Source organism: Marmota marmota, unplaced genomic scaffold (genome assembly GCF_001458135.2).
Source record: "Marmota marmota marmota unplaced genomic scaffold, marMar, whole genome shotgun sequence".
Taxonomy (NCBI): Eukaryota; Metazoa; Chordata; class Mammalia; order Rodentia; family Sciuridae; genus Marmota; species Marmota marmota.
In genome coordinates, this window is record NW_025999945.1 from 3,373,068 (window position 1) to 3,396,833 (window position 23,766).

The 23,766-nt window shown below is 46.4% G+C and overlaps 2 protein-coding genes across 2 annotated transcripts in view; both read left to right on the plus strand.

Annotated features, from left to right (window-relative positions):
• The first annotated feature begins 7,271 nt into the window (after positions 1–7,271).
• Gpr15lg (G protein-coupled receptor 15 ligand) lies at positions 7,272–15,057 on the plus strand. Its single transcript, XM_015500035.2, has 3 exons — positions 7,272–7,590; positions 9,470–9,544; positions 14,480–15,057. The coding sequence occupies exons 1-3, from the start codon at positions 7,521–7,523 to the stop codon at positions 14,563–14,565; spliced, it is 231 nt and encodes a 76-aa protein (XP_015355521.1). The 5' UTR covers positions 7,272–7,520; the 3' UTR covers positions 14,566–15,057.
• Positions 15,058–22,711: 7,654 nt separating this feature from the next.
• Cdhr1 (cadherin related family member 1) overlaps positions 22,712–23,766 on the plus strand; it is a 22,569-nt gene continuing 21,514 nt past the window's right edge. Inside the window, exons 1-2 of the mRNA XM_048801673.1 lie at positions 22,712–23,045; positions 23,652–23,747. Coding sequence (XP_048657630.1) covers positions 22,991–23,045; positions 23,652–23,747 — 151 coding nt within the window. The 5' untranslated portion in view covers positions 22,712–22,990. The remainder of the gene's footprint in view (positions 23,046–23,651; positions 23,748–23,766) is intronic.

The window sequence follows — 23,766 nt, forward strand, 5'->3', positions numbered from 1 at the left end:
GGCAGTGAGCACTATTAAAATGACATAAAGATTCAGAGGAAATTTTCACAAGAAAATACAAACAAGCTAGCCACGCCCAATTACCTATACACATGTTGACTAGGCCAGATTCAGCAGTGCAGAATGCCTCCCAAACAGGAATTTACTGGTGGGCAGTAACCAGGTGGGATTTACTGTTAGAAGACAGCTGGCCCTCCTGACCTTTGGGAACGCAGTGTTGGAGACAGAAACAATGTTAGGTGGGGAATCTCATGCCCTAATAGAACACTGGTAATCTTCACCTGAGTCATCCTTGAGAGATCAACATTTATTACGCACTCTATTAAGTAATAGTAAACCATGGAAAATAGCAACAAATGATTCCATGAATCAAGGCAAAGTCATTGAGAAACTACAAAAGGATTATTTGGAAAATTGCAACAGGACAGAGGAAGAGGCAAATGTGCCAAGAGCCCTTGGGAACATTATGTGTCAATATACAGCACAGAAGGGAAGGGTTGATGCTTGGGAAGGAGAATGGCGGCCAGGCCCTACATGCACCTGACCTACTTCACAGAGAGCTTACCCCCTCTAAAGGACCCTGACTAAATTCTGTTATTAATTGCTGATTCTGGTTTATTAGTTTGTTTCCCTAAATAAAAGTTATAGATGCCAAATTTCCCTTTCCCCATCCAGTATCAATGTAATTTTAAAGTGAAATATCAAAGGGCCTATTGTCTTTAGTCACATTTTTAGAACCGAAGTTTTTACATCCTTATTTTAAAATTACCCCTTCCGAAGGACTCTGACTAAATTCTGTTTGTGCTTGAAAATGCCCTCCAAGACTGCTTATACGTAAGCTCGAGTCAATTAGTGTCACCCGCAGAAATCACCTGCCTCATTTAAATAGAGCAGTCTAAACTGGAAAAATTATATTTTTCACTGTGGTAAATTGTCAGGGGAAACTCTGTCTTTGGTTAGAAAATGGAGAGTTGTGTATCTTTTTCAGTATAATATAGCTGCCGTTAAGTAAATTTTGTAAAAAGGAAAATACATATGGAGAGAAAGTCAAAAATCATTAAAACATAACATCTCAGATTTGCTGGGCAAGTTAGCACACACCTTCAATACCAGCAGCTCAGGAGGCTGAAGCAGGAGGATTGCAAGTTTAAAGCCAGCCTTGGCAGAAGCAAGACACTAAGCAACTCAGTGAGACCCTGTGTCTAAATAAAGTAAAAGACAAACTAGGGCTGGGGATGTGGCTCAGTGGTTGAGTGGCCCTGAGTTCAATCCCTGGTATCCCCACCACCACCACCAAAAGAAAAATTTCAGAGTTGAGCTTATGGAAAGATCCAGGAAAACAAGATGTTGCTCCACTGTAACACTGGACCCAGAGCCTTCAAGGCCCTACCCTTATTCCTCCAGCGGAGTAGAAGTTTGCCAAAAAGCTACACAGTTCAAGCCGCACTACACACATCTACCGCCCCTGCCTGCTGCCCCCACACCTGCTGTGGGGGTGAGAATAGGAAACAAAGCAACACTTCTGGGAAGCCTACTGCCAAATAATACAGCATTAGAACAGTCACTGACAAAAAGGGTCCATTCCAAACCTTGCTATTGTCCAGCCCCAAGTGCTGGCAGAAGCAGAAAACCTTGGCACCCAAGCTCCTGTCTGCACACCCTCCCTTCTGCTGGGCTATTGCAATTGGTGAGCTTGTCCTCTCACCTTTCTCCATCAAATAATTGGATTGGCATCAATTATTCAGACCTGAATTTCAGTGTGTGCGCACACATGTGCCCCACACACTTTTCCTTTTAACTGTGACAAGGAAGTCATTCCCCACCAAAGAAGTATCAGATATCCTTGAGCACAAGTAGGTGGTTGAGTATTTTCTGGAGACAGGTTTTCATTGAAAAAGGGAGTGAGATCCAGCATTTCCACTTCTAGGTATATACTAAAAACTTGAAATCAGTATGTCAAAGAGGTATCTTCATACCTATATTCATTGCAACATTATTCACAAGCTAAATGTGTGTCAGTGGATGAAAGGATAAAGAAATTCACACATACAATGGAATATTACTTTGCCTTGAAAAAAGTCTGTCCTTGCAACAACATGGATGGCCCTAGAAGACATGTTAAAAGAAATAAGCCAGTCAACAAAAGACAAAAGTCATATGTCCTCTTATATGTAAGATCTAAATCAAACTCAGAAACAGAGAATAATGGTATTTATCAGGAACTGGGGAGAGGATAGATGAAGGCATTTTGATTAGGTTGCAGTTAGGAATATGTTAATTAGTTTGATTCAATCATTCCCTCACTGAACCTAATAATTACATACAATCACAATTTGTTGTAAAATAAAATACATTTTTAGCATATTATGAGAGAATTAATTCTTCAGAAAATGTAAATCTAAGTCAATGGTGACTAGAAACATTTTTTTAAAAAAAAATCAAAATATTTTTAAATCTTGAAATGGTATTGAATCTTGGATAGGAATTAAATAAAATATCACTATAGCATCTCGGGGTCAGAATGACTATTCAGCATGTTGAAGTCTTTTATCCTGAACTGTTATGATAATAAACATTCTGGGGTTGGCAAAAAGGGAGGGAAAATCTCGGCACCCTCCTTTCTGGAAATTGACCACATAATATTACAAAATAAATAAATTTCCCTACAGTCAACATTTTAGTATACCAGTCTTGTCATCTAAAACATAGTAGCACTCTGGTTAGAGCCTGGGTCATGTGACTGTAAAGGCTGTGCTTTGCACAAGAATAGGGGAGGCAGCCTGCTGGTGCCCCATACCAGCCAAAAACATGGGATGGAGTAAGGGGGAAAAGCCCAAAAGGCCCAGAAAGAGACAAAAGGTGAAAGCTAAAGGGTTATTTCTATCAGGGAGTCAAAGACTATGGCTTCACAGGTGCTCCAACACCAATATGGAGTGGCCACGGAAGAATGGAAAAGCCAATCAATGCCTTCTAGTCTCCCCACAAGCCTTTGTGATATGGTGGAAATCACGATGTTCCACCTGTAGGTGGCCACCAAGGCCAGGCAGAATAACCCCACAGCAAAGGCTGTAGGTGGACAGGGTTAGGGGGAAGGGAGATGTGAATAACAATGGGAAGATTTAAAGCTCCAGTGAAAGCAAAGGGGTCAGCAAGGGGCCAGATGCCTCATTCACCAGCCTTGACCACACAGCAGGACACCCAGAGGCAAGCAAAACCCAGTAGATTGGAGGTTATGAGGAAGTTCAGATTAACTGTAAAAAGTAGAGGACAGTCTCGTCTTTCAGGGGGGTGTGGAGCACAATATGGGGTGGAGTGTAAGCTAAACATCCATGTTGTAGGTTATTTCCTGGAACTCAGGGGAGAACCACGGTTTTGTAGTACACAGACCTGGCTGCAGTTGAGAAATTCCCAAGACCTTTTTTGCAAAGTGAAGGGAAACTTCATTTTCCTTAAGACAAAATAGAAGCTCCTGCCTCCCTCAAACAGGAAGGAAATTCAGTGAGAGGACAAGCAAAGGATAGTGTCCAGGACCTAGTCCCACCCTCCCTTCAGAGCCGATCTGCAGTTTGCCAGGCAAATAAAGGAAGGAGAGTAAACTCTGGTCCATTATAGGATCCATAAAACACTTGGACAGAGAGTGTTTCACCAGAAACTGCAGTGTAGGACACGAGGCAAAAAAAATGCTCTAACCATAAAGGGTGGGAACATTACAGGCAGCATCCTCACTGGTCTTAGAAATGGCAAATTTGACTTGAACTGTTTTCCTTCCTTGTAAAATCTCTAGAATTTTAAGTGCTTGTCTGGAGACTTCTTTCTCAGGAAGGCTGACAAATTTTCAAAATCATCTTTGGAAATCATTCAAAGTGTCAAATTTGAGTAGCTTTTTGGTACCTAAACTGCATGTGCTTAAAACTAGCAGGTGTTCCCGTTAAAATGCTTCTCATTTTCACCTCTCCCAGCTCAACATGAGATTCTGAATATTCTAAAAAGCCAGAGGTGTTTCTTCCTTTTTAAAAATAAGAAGTTGACAGCTATCTTTGAAATGTTAATAGCAGGTGAAAATCTGTGAACATCGATTGTCCCTGAGGAATGGGGTTGAGCATGGAATTTACACTTTATACTCGGTGTTATTTAAATTAACGTGGGCCTGGATTGCTTCAGTAATTTTCTGTGAGCCTTTAGAAAGCAGAATTCTGACAAATGAGTCCCTTTTTCCACTGAAATGTACAGTCCCAGAGAAACCTGCAAATGTGTGACTGGTATGTGTGAGTGTATGAGGACTAGAACCCTTGAAGATAACTGATTTCTCCTGCCCTTAGTGGACAGTGCCCTTAGCATTCTGTTCTGTAAGGAGGAAAAAAACCTGTGGTATGAACCCGAAGTCTATTTCCAATTCCATAGCTGAATGGCTGCCAAATACTAGGAAAGTTATCCAAATCCCAGTTTAGTTGGTCAGTAGGTTACAGACAAATCTCTTCACTTCCCTAAGAGTCCACTCCTAATTTCTATACTCCCCAAGAGATTAGAGTTCATGTTTAGGAGTTGGCCTTAAATTCTTAGCTGCCCCTCTGCCAGCTGGACTGTTCCCTTCCCCTCTAATGATGGTTTGCCCAAAACAATAAGGGACTCTTCCAGTAGTACCTGTTACAACAGGTGACAATATAAGTGGCAGCCCAAGGTATGCGGCTGCTCAGAGAACTCGGTGGCAGCACTCCCAAACAACCCCAGATAAAATATGAAATTAGTAAAATAGTAGTACTATCCTTAATGTGGATCATGGATATAGTCCTAATCTTAGGAAACACCATTAGGAAACTAGCAGTTTATTGCAATCTAAGTAAGAATAGAGTGTTGGCAGGCACATGCATCCTCAAGAGAAGTCCCACCTTCTGACTCTCTCTTCTTCCAACAGTGGCTGCCCCCAGTATCTCCTGGACACCAGCACTGGTTCTGTCCCTGGTAAATTCCCAGGTTCTTCCTGCTGGAATCCCCTGCCATGGCCACTGCACATTCAGCATAGCCATCAGAATTCAGATAACAGGCCACAAAGGGAATCAGGCTGGGTAACTAACAAGGATGAGGTCTAGTTCGGAAGCTTAACTGCCCCAACCAGTTTCTTTGTGGGGATTGACTTTAAAGCTTTGCAAACATATAAAAGCATACGGGATGGCTGCCAAAATTGCCCCTAGCCATTGACTTGCCCATTGAGCTGTTAAGCATGTGGGTTAAATTGCTTCTCTAACCTGCAGCAAATGAGGAGGAACAGGGAATAGAAGGGCCATAGATTAGGCTCCAACAGCAGGAAATCATCTGACTTGGCTGCCAGGAACCAGGGAGATCCTGGAGATTTGAACAGATGATGCCATCTTCCCACATGCCTTTCTAGTCTGGGAACCACCATCATTTCCTTAGTTAGAAGGACATGATTCTTAAGACAAAGGACAGATGGCCATCCCATTCCAAGCATAAACGCAAATATGCGTGTGCACTCATGCCAGCTATGTGTATGTCTTTACTTGCTGGCTTCCAGAAAGGAGCTCCTGCAGGCTGGCCCATCTTCTCTCCAGCCACACAAAATTTATATTGCTTCTTCAGCCTGGGACAGCCTCTTCCCGCCCCACCCCGACCCATGCTCAACAGGAAACCCCCTCGGACACATTTCCAATAAAATTACTGTCATTCCTCAGGGATCCTGCTGTCCATTCACCAGGCCCTGTATCACCATAGTCTCTGCATCTGGGGGAAAGAGCATGCTAAGAGGTAACAGTCACAGCTTATGTGACCACTGCTGTTCCAGGCGTCATGGATGATTCACAAGGAGGAGACTCAAGCTGGATCTGGAAGGACAGGCAGGAGCTAGTTCAGGAATAGGGGCTTAGAGTACAGCCCAGGCAGAGGCTTGGCAAGGTGCATAAGAGACACCCACTCACTGTATGTTATAGGCGCAGGGGCACCCAACTCTATCTTTTTAGGGGTCTGGGGGTACTGGGGATTGAACTCAGGGGAACTCAACCACTGAGCCACATCCCCAGCCCTGTTTTGAATTTTATTTAGAGACATGGTCTCACTGACTTGTTTAGTGCCTTGCTGTTGCTGAGGCTGGCTTTGAATTCACGATCCTCCTGCCTCAGCCTCTGGAGCACTGGAATTATAGGTATATGCTACCACACTGGCAGCATCCAACTTGCCCCTTAATGCCAGGGTCTTGCATGTGCTCAGGCAACCATGCACCATTATTAAAGGGACATCCAGAGACCATTCCTGATGGAAAAGGAACTCAAAGCGTTCACACCATCAGTCTCTCCCCAGCTGAAAGACCCCTATACCTCCTCTTTTCATACCTTAGCCAATCCAACACCTCACCTCTAGCAGCCCACCATGACCTGACTCATCATGCTATCTCGCCCCCATCCCACTTCCCACTCAATCTAGCCCATCTCTACAAAACTGCCTCCTCCCCAACTCCTTCACTGTACAATATCCCTCACTAGCCTTTGTCATGGACAGCACTTAGGATCCAGTGTGGTAGTCACCTGTCTGCATGGCTGCCTCCACCAAAGAAGTCACCTGAGGCCAGACACAGTGTCTCTGTGTTCCTGAGGCCCAAAATGTGGCCCAGCTGGTGGTACATGTCCAGTGAATGGGTAACCAATGAGCCTCCTGCACCCATGGCCAACTTCCCCATGCCAATCCTGGTTGGATGCTTCCCTCCTCCATGCCTTTCAGGCTAGCCCTATACCTGAAGTACCCTATCATTTTATCACCATATGAAACAATTATCCCGCACCTGAATAATTTAACAATAGTGCAACTACTCCTTGGGTTTTTGTTTTTTGTTTTTTGGTTGGGGGTACTGGAAATGGAACTCAGAGGCATTCAACCACTGAGCCACATCCCCAGCCCTATTTTGTATTTTATTTAGAAACAGCGTCTCACTAATTGCTTAGAGCCTCACTAACTTGCTGCAGATGGCTTTGAACTCTCAATCTCTGTGCCCATTTTACAGCTGGATGCATACTCAGAGATATTCAACAACAAGTTCAAGGTCACATTGCTGATAAATGAAGGAGTAAGGATTCAAACCCAGGTTGTTTGGCCATCCCTGAGGCATTGCAAAGGGTTTTATGGTCCTTATCCCAGCTTCATCTGAGGAATGAGCAGGAAGACATGCATATGATTATTCCAGATACTAAAAGTTAATGTTCAACCCTAGGAAGTGGCTCTCCCCCTATAACAGGAGTTTCCTGCTCTGACCACTGAAACCAGATCAGGGAGCTCAGGGGCTAGGCATTTACAGTTGTCTGTGTTACAGGTCACTAAATGCTCCTGACTTCTCAAAAAACTGAAAGTTTCCTCTTGGGAGGAGCTGATTGTACTCTTCAGGACTTTCAGTGCTGCTGGTGCCCTGCCCATTGGGAAATGCCTCTCCCTGTCACTCTCTATAATTGCCATAGTGGCCCTGAGGGAAGCCTTCTGCAGCACAGCTCCAGCTGAAGACTTGAGACTCCAGTCACCTCACCATGAGGCTTCTAATACTTTCCAGCCTGTTCTGTATCCTGCTTCTCTGTTTCTCCATCTTCTCCTCAGAAGGTAGGGCTGCCCCCCTGGGGTGCTAGTACCTGAGGTACTACCTGAATTCTAGTTTCTAGGAAGTTTCCAAACAGGAACTGTTGGAGTTCAGGCTTTGGCAGGCAATCCTGCACAACACAGGCTCTTGCTCCTGAACCCATGCAGTGCCTCTATCCATAGTTAGCACCAAACAGGTGGCTTTGGGGCTTCAGGACCTACAATCTCTTTCAACAGCTCCAACTCCCCCAAAAAAGACAGCCTAGGTGAACCATCGCGCTTACATGCAAACCCAAGATCTCCCAGCTAGATTGCTGCATGTGAGTCCAACCTGTCTAGAAAATCTGGAGCCACTCTGTTGGATCTGTAGCATGGCTGGGACAGAGCAAATTAGTGCTGAATGAATAATTAATTAGTTGACTATCTGAATTTGAACATCCCAAACATCTTGCACAGGCAGATGGGATGAGGGTATGTATGAAATGGGGATAGATATGGGGCACATTTATACATGTTCAGAAGTGGGGAGCATGATCTTTCCACCCTTGTGGATGTGAATATTTAGCTCCCCTGCCTTTCTTCATTTAGATAGCTGAATATTTTGGGCTTTTTCTCTTACCTGATACTCTAGAAACTACCAAGTTTTTTTTTTTGTCTCAATGATTTTGGTTATTTCAACATTTATTAGAGCCAGGGATGTAGAAATATGTAAAGGGGAGAAAAACACCCATGATTTCATGATTCAAGAATAACCATGTTCTGGCCACGAATGGTGGTGCACACATGTAATCCCTGCAGCTTGGGAGGCTGAGGCAGGAGGATTGAGAATTCAAAGCTAGCCCCAGCAACTTAGTGAAGCGCTAAGCAATTCAGTGAGACCCTGTCTCTAAATAAAATACAAAATAGGGGGCTGGGGATGTGGCTCAGTGGTCGAGTGCCCCTGAATTCAATCCCCTGTATCAAAAAAAAAAGTATAACCATTTCAATATTCTGTTTATTTCTTTTCAGTCTTATGTGCATCCTTTTTTTAATTGCTAATATCTCTATATGGTCAATATTTGGTCTTTTTGTATTATAAAAACTTGTTTACTAAGACTTTAAACAATCTATATGTGATGTTACTTCACTGGGAAAAAGCTTAAACCTTTAAAATACAAAACTAAGAAATGTATGAATGAGCAAACATGAAAAATGTTGCTGAACTGCAGTGGATAAATAACAGAAAACACAGCTGATAGCATTTGTTATAAATGATGGCCTTCAAGCCTTCAACTTAAAATCATATTTCTGACATAAGCAGAAATATATTTTTGGATATCTTAGAGGTCACCAATGCTACTCTAATGGCAACTCAATAAGGATGAATATATTTCTCCATAAAGCTTCCTATTATTCCATTTAGGACTATCTATGGCAGATCCCAAAATTGACATTATTTTCAATATATAATATAATATATAATATAATAGTCTCATGTATAATTTGCCATCAAGTGAGTGAGATAGCACAAATTTATGTGCTCAGACATTTAGATGGTTCAAAATGTTGCACTGTAGTAAGTATATGTAAAAGAAAAAAAAACGTGTACATAAAATATTTCCTATACTTAGGATTCTTAGGCTAGATTGCCAGGGGAGACTGTGTGGAAGGGCATGGACATTTCTGGGCCACAGAATGGTTCTTCGGACAGGAAAATGAGGAGGACATATTCTGAGGGCATAGCCATCTTCCAACATTGACTTTATTATTTCTGAAAACTAAAATACAGCAAAGTTCACCCTTTCCCTCACATAGCCTGGCTCATCCTGAGTTTCCTGAACCTGGGTCTCCCTGCCCAGAACCACCCCAGGGTACCCCCAAGTGCACTAAAGGAGTGTCTGGGCTTTTTTGTATCCATCCTCAGGGAAAAGGCATCCTGCCAAGTCCTGGAAACTCTGCTGCCACAGAGTTCCTGCTCTCAACCTGACAACCCAGAAAGGTAAGTGCTCATACCTGCTCATACCTGGGGTTAGGGAATAGCTCCAGGGGGTCACGGAACAGGCCAGACACGTTGATCAGCCCCCACCTGAGCCTGGTGTGAGGCCCTGGTACAGAGGGGGCCACCAACAGGTATGATCTTTGCCTCCTAGAGCTTAGAGGGAACAAATTAACCATTTCAAACTGAACACATTCTATCAAGGAAAAGCAAGACACAATTAAGAAATGGCATGGGGTGTACCTGTCCCTTGGATGGGAGGTGTCAGAGGAAGTGAGATTTAAGAGACCCCATGAAGGGCCAGGAACCCTGCCTCAGACCATGGAGGTTGATGGTCCAGAAAGAGGCAGCAGTGGCATTGAAGGCCTGGAGTGAGCTAGAAGAAGACATAGAACACAAAAAGGAGCTGGGGCGGCCAAAGGTGCTTATGGAATCTACAAACCAAGGGTGCCCGACTGCAGCAATGTGGACCTGACGCACAGGCCAGCAGTGCAAGCCACCTGCGGGTGGATGGGGCATGCAGGTGCCAGGAGCTTCAGCCTGGAGGGGCACATTGCAGCCCCCAAAGATGCAGGCTGCCAATATCCAGGCTCCATTCCTAGGCACCCAGATGGAGGCACCCAAATGGGCTCCGTGCTCAGGGTGAGGCCTGGAAGAGCAGATCTACCCCCATTCTAGGGCCCATGCTTTGACTCAATACCCTCCCCATAGATTCCAAGGAGGCCCCGGCCCTTCTTGTTTCTCTAAGGCTATAGCCCCCAAAGCCCATGACTAACACTAGAGCCTCATGCCTGTCTTAGCAACCAAGAGTCCCACCCACCCCAAAGGGAAGCTCAGATGTGGATAGGGGTGAGGGGTGGGGAGTGAGACATGACAGCTCCAACCTCAAGCTACTTCTCTCCAGACACTGAAAACCTCTTCTTTCCAGCTGGCATCACACCCAGCTGGGGCTGGGTAAAAATAATCAGTTCTCACACGCACACCTCGCACATTGCAAAACCGCAAAGAGAATGTGAGGCATCTGCCCAGGCAAGGTGAAGGGTGAGCACAGGCTCACTGTAACTCTGCTCCCCCAGGCCTGCTGGGGAGGAACACTTCTATGAGTTGCAAACCTAGGCCCCTCTCACCCCTCCCCAGCATGGGATGCTCAGAAGCTGTCAAGAATAGACCATTGAGGGGTGGTGTTGTGCCCACTCACACACACACACTTACACACTACACATACAGAGGCACGCAGACACATACACAAAAACACAGACATACATACTACACACACATATATGCACACTACATACACATGTACATGTGCCACACATTACACACCCAGATACACACAAACTCATACACACACACACACACACACACATATATACAAGTACACACAGTTCATAGGAAACATGGCCAGGTTCACCCTTTGTGCACAGTACAAAAGTAGTCCCTTTGTTAGTCATATAACACTTTGGAAAAATAACCTAGGGCTGTGACTTCTAAGTTGAGACTGAATTTCTTCAGGTGTATATATATATATTTTTTAATTTCCACTATAGAAACATATAAACAACTTTTAAACATATTTCCAGGTCCTTGCCATGTGATCGCATTTAAATCCTTGCTACCACCCTAGGGAGGTCTTGTCACCATTGTATAGATTGGAAAACTGTGAGGCCCAGTAGGAAACTGGGCAGAGCCGAAAGCCAGGCTCTGTGCACCTCTTTCCACTACAATTACCTGTCTTTTCCTGGGAGGGAAAGTCTCCTGTAGCATGGGTTGGACGACACAGCATGCCAAGCTGGACTGCAGACTTCTTAGATGAAAAGTGCCATTCCGGTTGGCATCTCAGCTCCCCACCCACTAGATCCATGTCCTTGAGCAGGTCCCCAGCCTTGCTAAGCCTCAGTCACCTGCCCTGTGAAAAGGTATGATAAGTGAATCTGCATGGGGCTGCAGTGAGGAGTCAGTGGGGCACTTGGCATCAAGCCTGACTCCCCCCCAACCCCCACTCTTACCATGGAGTTAGGCTGGACCCTGCCTGCTTCCACTGGGGCAGGAGAGCGATGATTCCCATGCCAAACACCAAAGCTCACGCATTCTTGCCCAGGCTTGAGGGTTCCACCCATTATCTTCCGGGACCAACACTGGGATTGAGAGAAAAGGAGGGAGAAAAATGAATCAGGGTGTTGTGTAACTGAGAGCAGGATTTTGGGGTGTGTCAGGTTCCTGGAATCTAGCCTCATGGAATCCAGCACATGGACATATGAAAGCGCCTGTGCCTCCATCTGCAGTCAAGAAATTAATACAGGGCTGCCAGCACCAGCTGTGACCCACACCTGGATGGCAGCTGCTCCTCATTCTAAAGCCTTCTCTGGGCACTGCTTTATATCTAAGTGCTGCGTGAAACTCACAGGAGTGTCGAGATATGGAAGGCCCAGGACTCTGGGTTAAGGCAAAAACCATCTCCAAAAATTAATGTGAAAAAATGGTGGATTTGATGAATTGACTCCATTTACCAATTTCCTGATAAAAAGTCTTTCTTAAAGATTTACAAAATTAGAGCAATCTATATAGCAGCATTGTCATAATATTTTTTAAAACAAAACATTCAATATACTAACTCTGTTGGCTTGAAGGGGCATCAGGCACTGGCCCTGAGATGCAAAGCTGTTCTGGTTTAAACTAGGGTCAACCGATGGCTGCTTAGGACCTGGGGAGCCCTGTGGCAAGACTTGAGAGATTGCCCAGATACTGGGAGTCCCATGCCCCTCTCTGCTTCAAAGTTCAGCAAAATGATTCAACCCACAGTAGAAGACTCATGGTGGATGAGAGATTCCTCTCCTACCATGCAGTTGTCTCTGTCTTTAGGAAGGACCTCAGACAGGAGGGACAAAGATTGCCCACTGAGAAACACATGTGGTGGCTTCAGGGTTTCAGCAACAGTATCAGAATAGACATGAGGACCCAGAAGTAGAGACCCTGGAGGAGGTGGACAGAGCCCTCAGCCCTGGGGACCCACCAGAGGGACTGCAAATCTGTGGTCTTGCTTCCTGTAATGATGTCCATTAACTGTAACTGCCTTAAAAACACCCCCAACTTGAGTGACCCAAAGCAGTAAGTTGTTGTTATTTTCCATGCGACTGCAGGTCAGCTAAGCATTCCTTCTAGTCTCGGCTGGTCTTGTTCATTCTTCTAAGGTTTAGAGAGGCAGCTTTGTGGATCTTGGCTGGACTCCTTCATGTGTTTGTGGGTTGAATAGCTGTTAGTTCAGGAGAGTCTTGTTGTAACAACTGGATTTGCTTCCACGTGGTCTTTCTTCATTCAAACTAGCCCAGAATGTTCACAAGAAGGCTGCAGGGATCCACCATTTGGGAATGGGAACGTGGAGGCTTCCTCAAGGGGAGGCTCAGAAAACACCCACCTTCATGTCCACCCCGTGCTATTGGCCAAAACAAGTCACAAGACCAGCCCAGATCTTAGGAACAGGGAAATAGATCCTAGACCTTGATGGGAGAAGTTGCAAGAGAAGGGCGGAGAATGACCACCTATTCCCAATCAATCAACTGTGATGTTTATTGTAGGACGCAACAATGACACTTGGGATCTACAGGTGGGGACAGAGCACAGAGGGGGTGGGCAGTGGTCAGGACATCATGGGCCATCAGAAATGCTGGTGGAAATACTCATGACATGGTGTCAATGGAAAAGAATAAGTTATGTATGTTCATGATTATCACCACAGAAAGGTGAAAGTAATTTCAAGTAGGAAGTAAAAAAATGGAAAGAAAATCACACCAACGTTAGCACTTACTTATGATTAATACATGAGGTTGTGGATGAATTATGAGAATTAAACTTATTTTTTACGTAGCAAGTGCTTATATAGCAGTTACTAGTTGTCATATTTACATCTGCTAACACATCTAATCCTCACAATAATCCTAAAAGTCAGATGCTTTTACTATCCTTATTTTCACCGATGAGGGATCAAAACCCAGATAAGTTATGTAACTTACTAAAGGTTACACATCTAGTAAGTAAATGGTACAGCTGGGCTTTGAGTCCAAATAATTTAGCTCCAGATTCTGTTACTAACTTTCATACAACAGTGCATGTAGTAGTAATCTGGAATCAAGAGAGAAAGAAGAATCTCATTACCATAACTTAAGAACATTTCTCATTCATGTTTTCTTTGTTATTATTATGCAAAAAAGATTTGCCTGGCTTTGTTTTTATTGTACTTCACTTTAAAAATCTTTAATATTAACCATAATAAGCAATTTTCTTTATGTTGCTACACATTTTTTATAACCTCGGTGTTTCTATCATCATGAGGTATCATCACTAATTATCCATAAAGATCACAGGATACACTATTAGCAGCATTTTTTTCTGCTATTAAAAATAATATGAAGAATAGTTTAATGCAAGCAGTATTTCCTTTCTTGTGGATTGTCCTCCTGTAAATAGGACTGGTTTGCCAATGATGCAAATGCAGCTCTGGAACACATGTGGCCTGGCACTTGCTGCCTAGGAGGAGACAGTCTGGGGGTCCAAGGGCTGCATGTCCATGTGGCAAGCCCTCGGGCCACAGCCTTCACAAACAGGCCTCCTAGACCCAGGCCAACTCAAGTGTGCTCTGCCTGGTATAAGTCACCTTCTCTCCACCTTCTGCCAGTAAATCAGAGTTCCCCAGACTCCCCCAACATGACCGAAACCATCTGGGGTAGTCATGTTTGCCATGAAGGGCCCTTTCTGGGCCTCCCATGAGGAGGGGAAGGTCTGATTTTTTGCTTTGATTTTTTTTTAAAAAAAGTTTGTGCTTGAGAATAAGTCTTAATTATGTTTCTCTCTCTCTTTCTCTCCCCGCCCCACCTTTGCTCCCCACCTTTGCTCCCCACTCTCTGCCTTCCTGTCCTCATGCCTCTACCCATTGCTCCTCCCCAGGAAACCGCATGAGGCTCTGCAGAGTGTGCAAGCTCAAGCCAATGTCACAGTCTTGGGTGGTGCCTGGGGCTCTCCCGCAGGTGTAGTTCTCCCAGAGCCAGGCTCCATACAGCTGAGATTCTTGTTCTCAGCACCAGAAACACCAGAACCCTTGGTTTGCCCCTCTTAGCAAGTGAGCTGTGATGTTGGAGAATGTCATCTAAGGCATCAAGGGCCCTGGGGAAGGTTCTGGAACTCCAGGTCCTGGTCCCAATCCTGCCACAGTCTGCAGAGCTGTTGTGAGCCAGGCCCAACCCCCAAGACTTCAACCCCAGGAGGTCCCTTTAGTGCAGAGAGTTGAGGATTTCACCATGACCTGTGGCACCTAGGGTTCCAGAAGCTTCTAAGTCTACGAGAATTCAGCATAGTAAGACCGAAGGGTGGTGCAGAGTCTCAGTCATCCTCAGATATACTCCAATCCTGGCATTTAGTCACCAGCATCCAGTGACCCCTGAAGGAAACACTTGCTAACTTTCAGACATGAGTCTACTGGAAAGAAGACCCAAACTGATAACAAATAAACAAACAGCTAAAATCCATGACGCATCTTTTTTTGAGAAAATTGGTGATAGGGCCTGAGCCACAGCATTCCACTAAAATAAAACCATCCAGTAAAGAACATGCAGACCACTTCTCTATCACAGCACAACTTAGGTTGTGGGCAATAGGGACAGTAACCAGGTTCAACACCCCAAGATGCAAAGCCCAGCCCTGCCCAGGATTTTTCATGCAACTTGAGCATTACAGTCTCTTTTTTTGTATAAATGGAGATCACAGGACCTTCTCAGAGGGCAAGCACACAGGAGTAATGTCGCTGTCTTCCTTGCTACAGTGATCACAAGGCTCAGAGCCGTGGCTCACAGGGGACAGATGGCTCAGGTTTAAGAGGCTTATTTCTCAGTAAAGCTCCCTTCTAATCAGATTCTCCCAGCAAGGTGAGAAGCCCCATCCCCGCATCACCCACAGGCATGGAGGACACGACCAGCCCACCTGATCTGAGGGTGACGGGCACAGGTCCCAGGTGCAGAATGTGGGGATAGCAGTCCCCGGGCACATTACAAGTCTTTATCTTGTCAAGGCAGGATTTTCCCATCCCTTTCATAGATGCTCCTGGGCTCACTCACTCACACCTTCAGCACCCTATTTCTGGGGTTGGCAGTGACTCGGTGCTGGGTTCTCAAGCTCAGAGATAAACAGGGTCCTTTAACATTGGATAGGCAATCACCACTCCACAAAACTGTGAGCACCAGTGGAAAAATTGCAGGCCAGGTGCAAGAGGGGAGCGAAAAGATGGGCAGCTGACACATGAATTGAGTTAGTGGGATGGAGAATCCAGCTAAAAGAAGGAGCATGCATGTATGAGGTTTGTGTTGGGGGATGAGGAAGATGTGACGTGTGTTTACTGGGAGGGTATGTGTGCATGTGATACGGTGCATGCTCTATGTGTGGTGTGTTGTGTGATGTATGTGTAGTGTGTGATGTATGTGTAGTGTGTGGTGTAGGTGTGTGGTCTACATGGTTGCTGTGTGATGTATGTGGTGGGTATATAGTGTGTAGTGTGGTGTTTGTGTGGAGTGAAGAGTGTGTGTGTGTGCGTGTGTGTAATTGTGGCCTATGGGTTGGGTTGGGTAGGAGCACACCAAGGGCTGGGCAGAAAGACTTGAGTGTTGGAGCAGAATTCAGTAACTGGACAACAATAGGGGGCAGAAGGGGAAGCGGAGGATCCAGCCTGGGGCACATAGAATGACAGGCCATCAGGTATCTGGGGTTTTCTCTCGAGAACAACAAAGAACTAGAAAAGTGTGTGAGCAGGAGAGACCACAGGTAAAGGAGATTGAATGAACTGGGGAGGATAAGGCACCGGGGGAAGGCGGGGATGTCTCTGAACATGGTGGGGTGGCCTTGGTGATGCATTAGCTGGGTGGCTGTGGGGAAAAGTCAGACCCTCACCAGGCACTCCCTCCTTGGTAAGGCAGCTGCCTCACCTACCAGCAGTGGGAGCTGGTGGTCCCTGTATCCTTGTCCTTCCTTCTTCTCTTCTCTCCATGCCCACCCCTCCCTCCAGAAAAGAGGTAAAGAAAACACACACACACACAAACACAGACACACACACACACATGACTTAATGCATGTGCTTGAGTCAACTAGGAGAAATGACTCAAAATCATGTGCCCCATCACAAAAGTGAGCCTCTCCCAGAAACAGGCAGAGTGAGGAAACACCAGTCCTGGAGCGTCAGCCTCTTTGGTAATTTTGTGTGTGGGTATTTGTTAATGCACACAAGTAAAAAGAAGACACAGCCTGGCTCTTGGGGGAAGAGGACACTTTCTCTTGAGGACAAGAACTGCCATGCCATGGCTCAGGGAAGCTTACAGAGAAAGGGTGCAAGAAAGAGGCCAGCCTCCCAGGTTCAGCTGACTTTCAGAGCAGCCCACACTTGGCAAGGCTGTGGGGCAAAGGGAACTCTCATACATTGTTGGAAGGACTGAAAATTGGCAAATTGGTGCAACCCCTCTGGAAAGCAGTATAGAGATTCCTCAGAAAATTAGGAATGAAACCACCATTTGACCCAGTTATCCCACTCCTCAGCATATATCCAAATGATTTACAATCAACATACTACAGTGACACAGTCACATCAATGTTTATAGCTGCTCAGTTCCCAATAGCCAAGTTATGGGACCAACCTAGGTGCCCTTCAACAGATGAACAGATAAAGAAATGTTGGTTTATATACACAATGGAATATTACTCAGCCATAAAGAAGAATGACTTTATGACATTTGCCAGTAAATGAATGAATCTGGACACATAGTGTCCATCACTTCATGCTAAGTGAAATAAGCCAGTCCCCAAAAACCAGAGGTCAAATATTTTTGCTGATATGTGGAAACTAAACTACAATAAAGTAGGGAAGGTGAAGAAAGAATGTTTAGTATATTAGACAAAAAGGGGAATAAAAGAAAGGGAGGGGGATAGGAATAGGAAAGACAGTAGAATAAATTTAACATAATTTTCCTAGATACACGTGTGAAAACTCTTAAATGAATCCCACCATTGTGCCCACCCACAAGAATGGGGTCCTAACTAGAATAAGAATCATTCCATGCTTATATAATTCTATCAAAATGGATTCTGCTGTCATGTATAACTAAGAAAAACCAATAAATAAATAAAAGCAGTAACTTGAAAGGGAGCCGAGGACCCTATACTTGCCCCACCTCTCCCTGTCCCCTCTGTCCTTTGCCCGAACAGTAGAAAAACTTAGTTCTCAAAAGATATATTGAGTATCCAGGGAAGTCTTGTGCATAAGACTATTCAAACACGGGGAGGAATCCTAAACATCTGTAAATGACTTTAAACCAATAAAGCTGGAGTTCTTATGATGCCCCGATGGACTCCTCGAGGAATCTAGACATGTTCACAGGATACAGTAGGGTAAAAGTACACAGTCTCCATGGCAACAGAGTGAGTCCATGGTCCTTGAAGTGGGAAAGGGGCACCTGGGGTAGTTGATTGGTTTCCAAGATAGATTTCAGGTTCCAACGGTGCCTCTTTAAGCATCCACTGTGTGACATTGGGGGAGGTCAGGAAGCTTCTCAGAACCTCAGGTTTCCCACCTGTAAAGTGAGGCTAAGATTGCTCATCACAACTCCCAGTTCATTCTGGGCAAATGATCAGGTAAGCCGCCTCCCAGAGCCCTGCAGAGACCACGCTCCAGCTGGCTAGCATTCATTCACACAGTGACTCCACTTACTGGGAACACCTAGGATATGGGTAGGTCCAGTGGTCTAGTTTGGTCTCCCTAGCAGTGGCGAAAACTTGCCAGTTTATTAGCAGCCTGGAAGTATGAAGACAGCTTCGAAGCAGCTAGCAGATACACCATCAACAGCTCCAACCCTGGAAATGGACTTCGGTGCACAACTGCCGTGTAAATTCAATTAAGCTGCACAAACCCTCAGATTAGCAAAGTGTTAACCAGAAAGATAGGAGGCATCAAGCTGTGAGATGTCCACACTGGGGAGTTCCTTTCCACATCAAAACACAACCTTTTTTGCTTATTGCTTGTTCAGCTCAAAATTCAAATATTCCATGGATGTGAACAGTCATATGTGTGAGCCATAGTTTCTACCACTCCCTATTGTCTTTCACCCTGCCAATTTCAAACATTTCCATTTCCTGCCTGGCTCAGAAGCATTACAACATATTCTGGCTATTCTACTCTGTCAATTTATGGAAGGATGGGAGAGCATGTCAAAGGCATGCAGAGGGCCAGTGGTTAACTAGAACCAGGAACTAAAACTCCTGACATTCTTAGAAGACTCTTCGTTCACTTATTTCCTCATTCATTAAAGAAGTGAATGATTACTCCTTAAGGAGTATGGCTTTGATAAATGTTGTCCAAATATCCATGTGTTAAAGGTGTGGTCCCCAGCCTGTGGCACTATTGGGAGGTGGTAGAGCCTTTAAGAGGTGTGGCCTAGTCTTTAGGTTATTGGAGGCATGACCTCAGAGGGGGACCCCAGTCCGTTCTTTCTTCTTCTCTCTTTCACTTCCTATGCAGGAGTGAGCCGTTTTGTTCCACTACCAGCTTCTGTCATGATGTGCCTCCATAGACCCAGAGCAACAGGGCCAATGGATCATGGACTAAAAGCTCTAAAACTGGGAGCCAAAACAAACCTTTACTGTTTATAAGTTGATTGCCTCAGATATTAGTTGCAGTAGTAGAAGGCTGACTCACACAAGAAGAACCCACTGTGTCCCAGGACCTTTGCCGAGAGTAAAGCAACCTATGAATTAAATACAGCCTTTCTCTGAATGGTTCACAGCCCCCTGGAGGAGAAAACCAAGCAGACGATTTCAATTCATTGTCCCAAGTGGTGACCAGTTCTGCTTGGGGATGGGGGCATACTGGGGGAAGAAAAACCCTCTGGAGAAACACATCTTCTTTGATGTGTTCCCTACCAGACTCAGCCATGCAGCAGACTTAGCTAACTAAGAAGACATCTACAGGGTAGAATTAGGCAAAGTCTGCCTACCTGTGTGAATGTCATGTTCAAAGCACTACAACATTACAATCCAGAAGTCAGTCCATGGGCAAAATGATTACTGGGGCATCACTGAGTACCAGGAAACAGTGGCAGAGTACCTCCGTTAAGGGGATAGGCAGGGCCACAACAATGGGGAAGGGATCTCATCCTCATTCCAGAGGAAACTGAAACTGTCACCCTACACCTGGTCTAGGAACAAGAGGGACAGGCAGAGGCTGACAATCTGCCAGACGGTCTCCCAGACTACTGGGGCAGAGTCAGAGACACTGCAGCAACTGTTTACCTACCCTTGCCTCCTCCTCCATCTGTGTTGTTGAATAGCTACAGCAGGTGCTCACCATCTTCTCAGCACTAGGGGGAGCCTAGAGAGTACCTGGTCCAACTTCTACATGCAGATGTGCATGCAGATGCTGGGCTGAGTGTGTTTACACATGGAGATAAGACAGGAACAAGTTTGTGATAACACATGAGCAAGTTTGTGATAACACATGAACAAGTTTGCATGTGAATGGCATTATGTATGTTTATACAAATAGGTGACAAAATGGGACTAGAACTCACATGTGTATGTTTGTGGACAGCTGTGAGAATATGTGTGCACACGTGGGCAAGAGGCTATGGGTTAGCACACTTAGGAAGATCAGATAAGAGCAAAGGTGTAAAAGTGCATTTATGCCTGGGTTGATGTGTTGGCAAACAGCTAGAACATGTGTGCATGCCCAGGCTGGCAGCTGACTCTGTAATTCTCACTTATCAATAACTGGACCATTTGCCAGAGGAAAAGCTGTCAGAACCTGACCCAAAGATGACCTGATGGCACCACAGATAACATGTGGGGAGGCCCAGGAGAGAGGGAGCTCCTCAGTTACCCTGCAGGGGTGGTAGGCAGGTAGAGGGTAAGGGTGACTTGGGTTCCTGGGGCTGCTCAGTGTCTGCAGGGTGAAGACCAAGTCTTATAATTCATGGCAGATGAGCCCTTCCCGCTACAGCAAACTGAGTCCTCCACATAGCTTCCAGCCCCACTCCAACCCCCACACTCTCCCAACCCCCACCCCCCAACCCCAGTGTGCAATGTCAAGATCAAGATCTGTGACAAAAACTACCATGAAGCGTTGCTGCTTTTCCATGTTTTTAGGTGCTCTGAGGACAGCGCCAGATCTAGGGTGGCCACCCCATCTCAGGTTACCCCAGATTTTCCTGATTTTAGCATGGAAATTAGTGCATCCCTAGAAACCCTCAGTCACAGGCAAACTGGGACAGCTAGTCACTCTAGCAGATCTGAGCTTATACAATTGGGACGGAGGCAATCTCTTCAAGGAAAAGACTATAAAGTACAAATATGGAAGGGATATGTGAGTAAGGGAGCTCAGAGTCTAAAGTTTCCTTAACTTCATGGCCATCTACATCAGCCATGGAAAGAGTTTCAACTTTGAAAGCAGTCCAACTGGATATAAATCCAACCTCTGCTCACTGGCTCTGTGGACCTATGCAAGTGACTTACCCTTTCTGAGCTTTAAGTTTTTCTTCTGTAAAGTAGGGACAATGATACCAGGAGGACTGTGTAGGTTAAATAAGGTAATAGGGGTGAGGATGAACACACACACATTTGCACACATCCTCATACACACACAGTTGGCATGTGACCTATCTTCTCTATTCCTCTCTGGTATAAGTCTGTTGACTAAGTGAACTGAGGACAGAGAATCAAAGGTCCCAAAGAACCCTATAGTGAAGAGATAGTGGACAGGACACAAGGAGAGTGGGCTCTTCTTTGCGTATGACAAGATGGCTCCTGGAAACTTTGGTTCTGCCTCCAGCCAGCCTCTGTCTTCTCATCTCCATGTAAGACTTGAGGAACACTGACCTTGGCTTTGTCCCAGCATTTTGTGATTGAAAGATGAAGAAAGGTCTATGCAATTTCTAGAGCAGCTTTTCAAAATGCCAAGCCTGAGAGGATCCAACAAGATGAATTAATTGGGCCTGAAAATTTGAATGTCCTAGAACCATTATTTCATCTTCTCCCTCCTTCTCTCTGAGTCCTGACCCTTGCTAATAGTTAATCAAGGTGGCCTGGCATAGGAGATGGGGGATGCCATGCTCCCTTAAAGGCCCTTGGAGGTAGGGGGGTCTCCTCTACCTGAAATCACACCTTCCGAAGGGCATCCTGGAATGTAACCTGGCTTCAAGTGGCTGCCCTGTGCCCTCCTTTCTAACTCAGGAATGACACAGCCATGAGAAGGGAGTTAGGCTAAGTTTCCAAGCACACTCCTGTGTCAGAACAGGACAATGAGAGAGCCCAGGGAACTTTACTAGAAACTGGCAAGTTCCTGCCCTTACCTGCTTCAGGTAAGGTATCAATCAGCCAGGTATCAATCAGCCAGGGTCCCAAAGCAGTGCCTTGCTTTGCCTAAATATCCTGCAGGTCTGGGGAGCTCCCCTTACCTGGGCAGTCCATACTTGAGTTGGCCAGCTATATGCCAGTCTACCTCAAGATGGGGTTTGAAATTGCCTGCAAACTATTTGCCTTTCCTCCGCCAGCTTGAAGAGTGAGTCAGCTGCTCCTCTATGGTCACCAGACTGTGCTCTAGGGATGAGAGTGAGTCTGCTGCCCACAACACACAACACATGTGATGAGACCCTCTGGGAGAGCTGGAGGGCAGGCAGGCATTCCTGGGATCCCAGAAAGGAGGCCCTGACAACCCTTCACCACCTGTTCTCCATCTTTTGGTCTCACCTTCAAAGCCTTTAGGAATGTGGTTCCTGGGACCTATTTAGATTGCTAAGGCAATGCCTCCCCAAACCTCTCCATCTCTTTCTCCTCTCACTTCTCCTCCAGATATCCCTTTAGACCAAGTCTGGGCTTTTTCCCTGCCCACTGTTTTGTCTTCAAGAATGCTCAAGAAGTCCTGAATTCCCTGAAACTCACAGAAGAAGTTCATGAAAAAGGAAAACTGGGGTGGAGCCCTAGCCCTACCAGGACTTGGGGACCCAGGGAAGCCCCAATTTTCCAACAGCCTTTTCAGGGCAACCAGGGGGAAAGAAACACTCCTTTCCCTCCATAATGCCCTGTCTCTGCACTTCGAGGCCCCTGGCTCCTGAGCGCCAGGCTTGAGCAAAGGGGGCGTGGTGGGAGGGAGGACAGTCCTGTCAGCCCTCCTGCAGGTCCCTCAGCTCCGTTCCCACTAATTGGTCTCATCAGGCGGTGGGCAGGAGTGCTCTAGCTGCACAGATCCGAGCCCTGTCATCCGCTTAGCGCCCTCTCACCACCCGGCACTCCCACCCCGTGCCCCCTCCCGCCGCTGCCGCCGCAGCCGCAGCCACCCCCATTGTCGTCTCTGCTCTCCTCGCGGATCCAGGGCATGCTTGATGCTCCTGCTCCCGGCCTCGGCGGCGGTGAAGCTCACTACCCACCCGCGGAGACATGAGGCGCGGGCCGCGGGCCGTCCTGGCGCTGGGGCTGCTGCCCTTCTGCCTGGGTGAGTGGCTGCTGGGCCCCTCCGGCCGCCGTGGGTGACAGGGAGAATGGGGGACGGCGCGACTTGGGTGGACTCAGGGACATCGTCCACTTCCAGAGAGACTCGGGCTGCGGGACGGGGGCGGGAGAAGTCCTTCCAGCTGTCTGGCCCGGCCAGATCTTGGGCGCTCCTGGGGCGCTTCTCCAGAGGGGTGGACCCAGATCCCCGCGGTGAGGGGCTAAACCCTTGCTGCTCTCCCTTCCTCGGACGCAGGGTGGGAGATTGACTAACTACTTCGATGGCTTGGAGGGACAAGGGAAGGTATCCTGCCTCGCAGTATGACCTTGTCGGGGCACTGCCCCTCTCTGAGCAAGAGTTTTCAGTCCTCCCTTTGATGGGGGTGGGATTGGGCGCCACCTCGCTCCTAAACGCCCGGATAACGTTGTGTCTTGGAGAAGCTGGAGCACAGTCGGAGCCCATTGGAGTTGCGGGGGTAGGGGGACCCTCCGTGCGGCAGAAGTTGGAGAGACAGAGCGCTCTTCTTCGCACTAGTGGGGTCTGACCAATGCCACGCTGGTGCGAAGCTCTCCCGGGGTGTCTGGGGGATCTTTCCTTTCTTCTTTCTAGTCCAGGCCAACTTTGCCCCCCATTTCTTTGACAACGGAGTGGGCAGCACCAATGGAAACATGGCCCTATTCAGCCTCCCAGAGGACACCCCCGTGGGTAAGTAGCCCTAGCTTCA

Excerpts from the sequence above, each read along its gene's own strand:
- Gpr15lg (XM_015500035.2), top strand. The coding sequence starts at position 7,521 with ATGAGGCTTCTAATACTTTCCAGCCTGTTCTGTATCCTGCTTCTCTGT. Across the intron at positions 7,591-9,469 it reads CTCCATCTTCTCCTCAGAAG|GGAAAAGGCATCCTGCCAAG; the intron begins GTAGGGCTGCCC and ends ATCCATCCTCAG. Across the intron at positions 9,545-14,479 it reads CAACCTGACAACCCAGAAAG|GAAACCGCATGAGGCTCTGC; the intron begins GTAAGTGCTCAT and ends GCTCCTCCCCAG.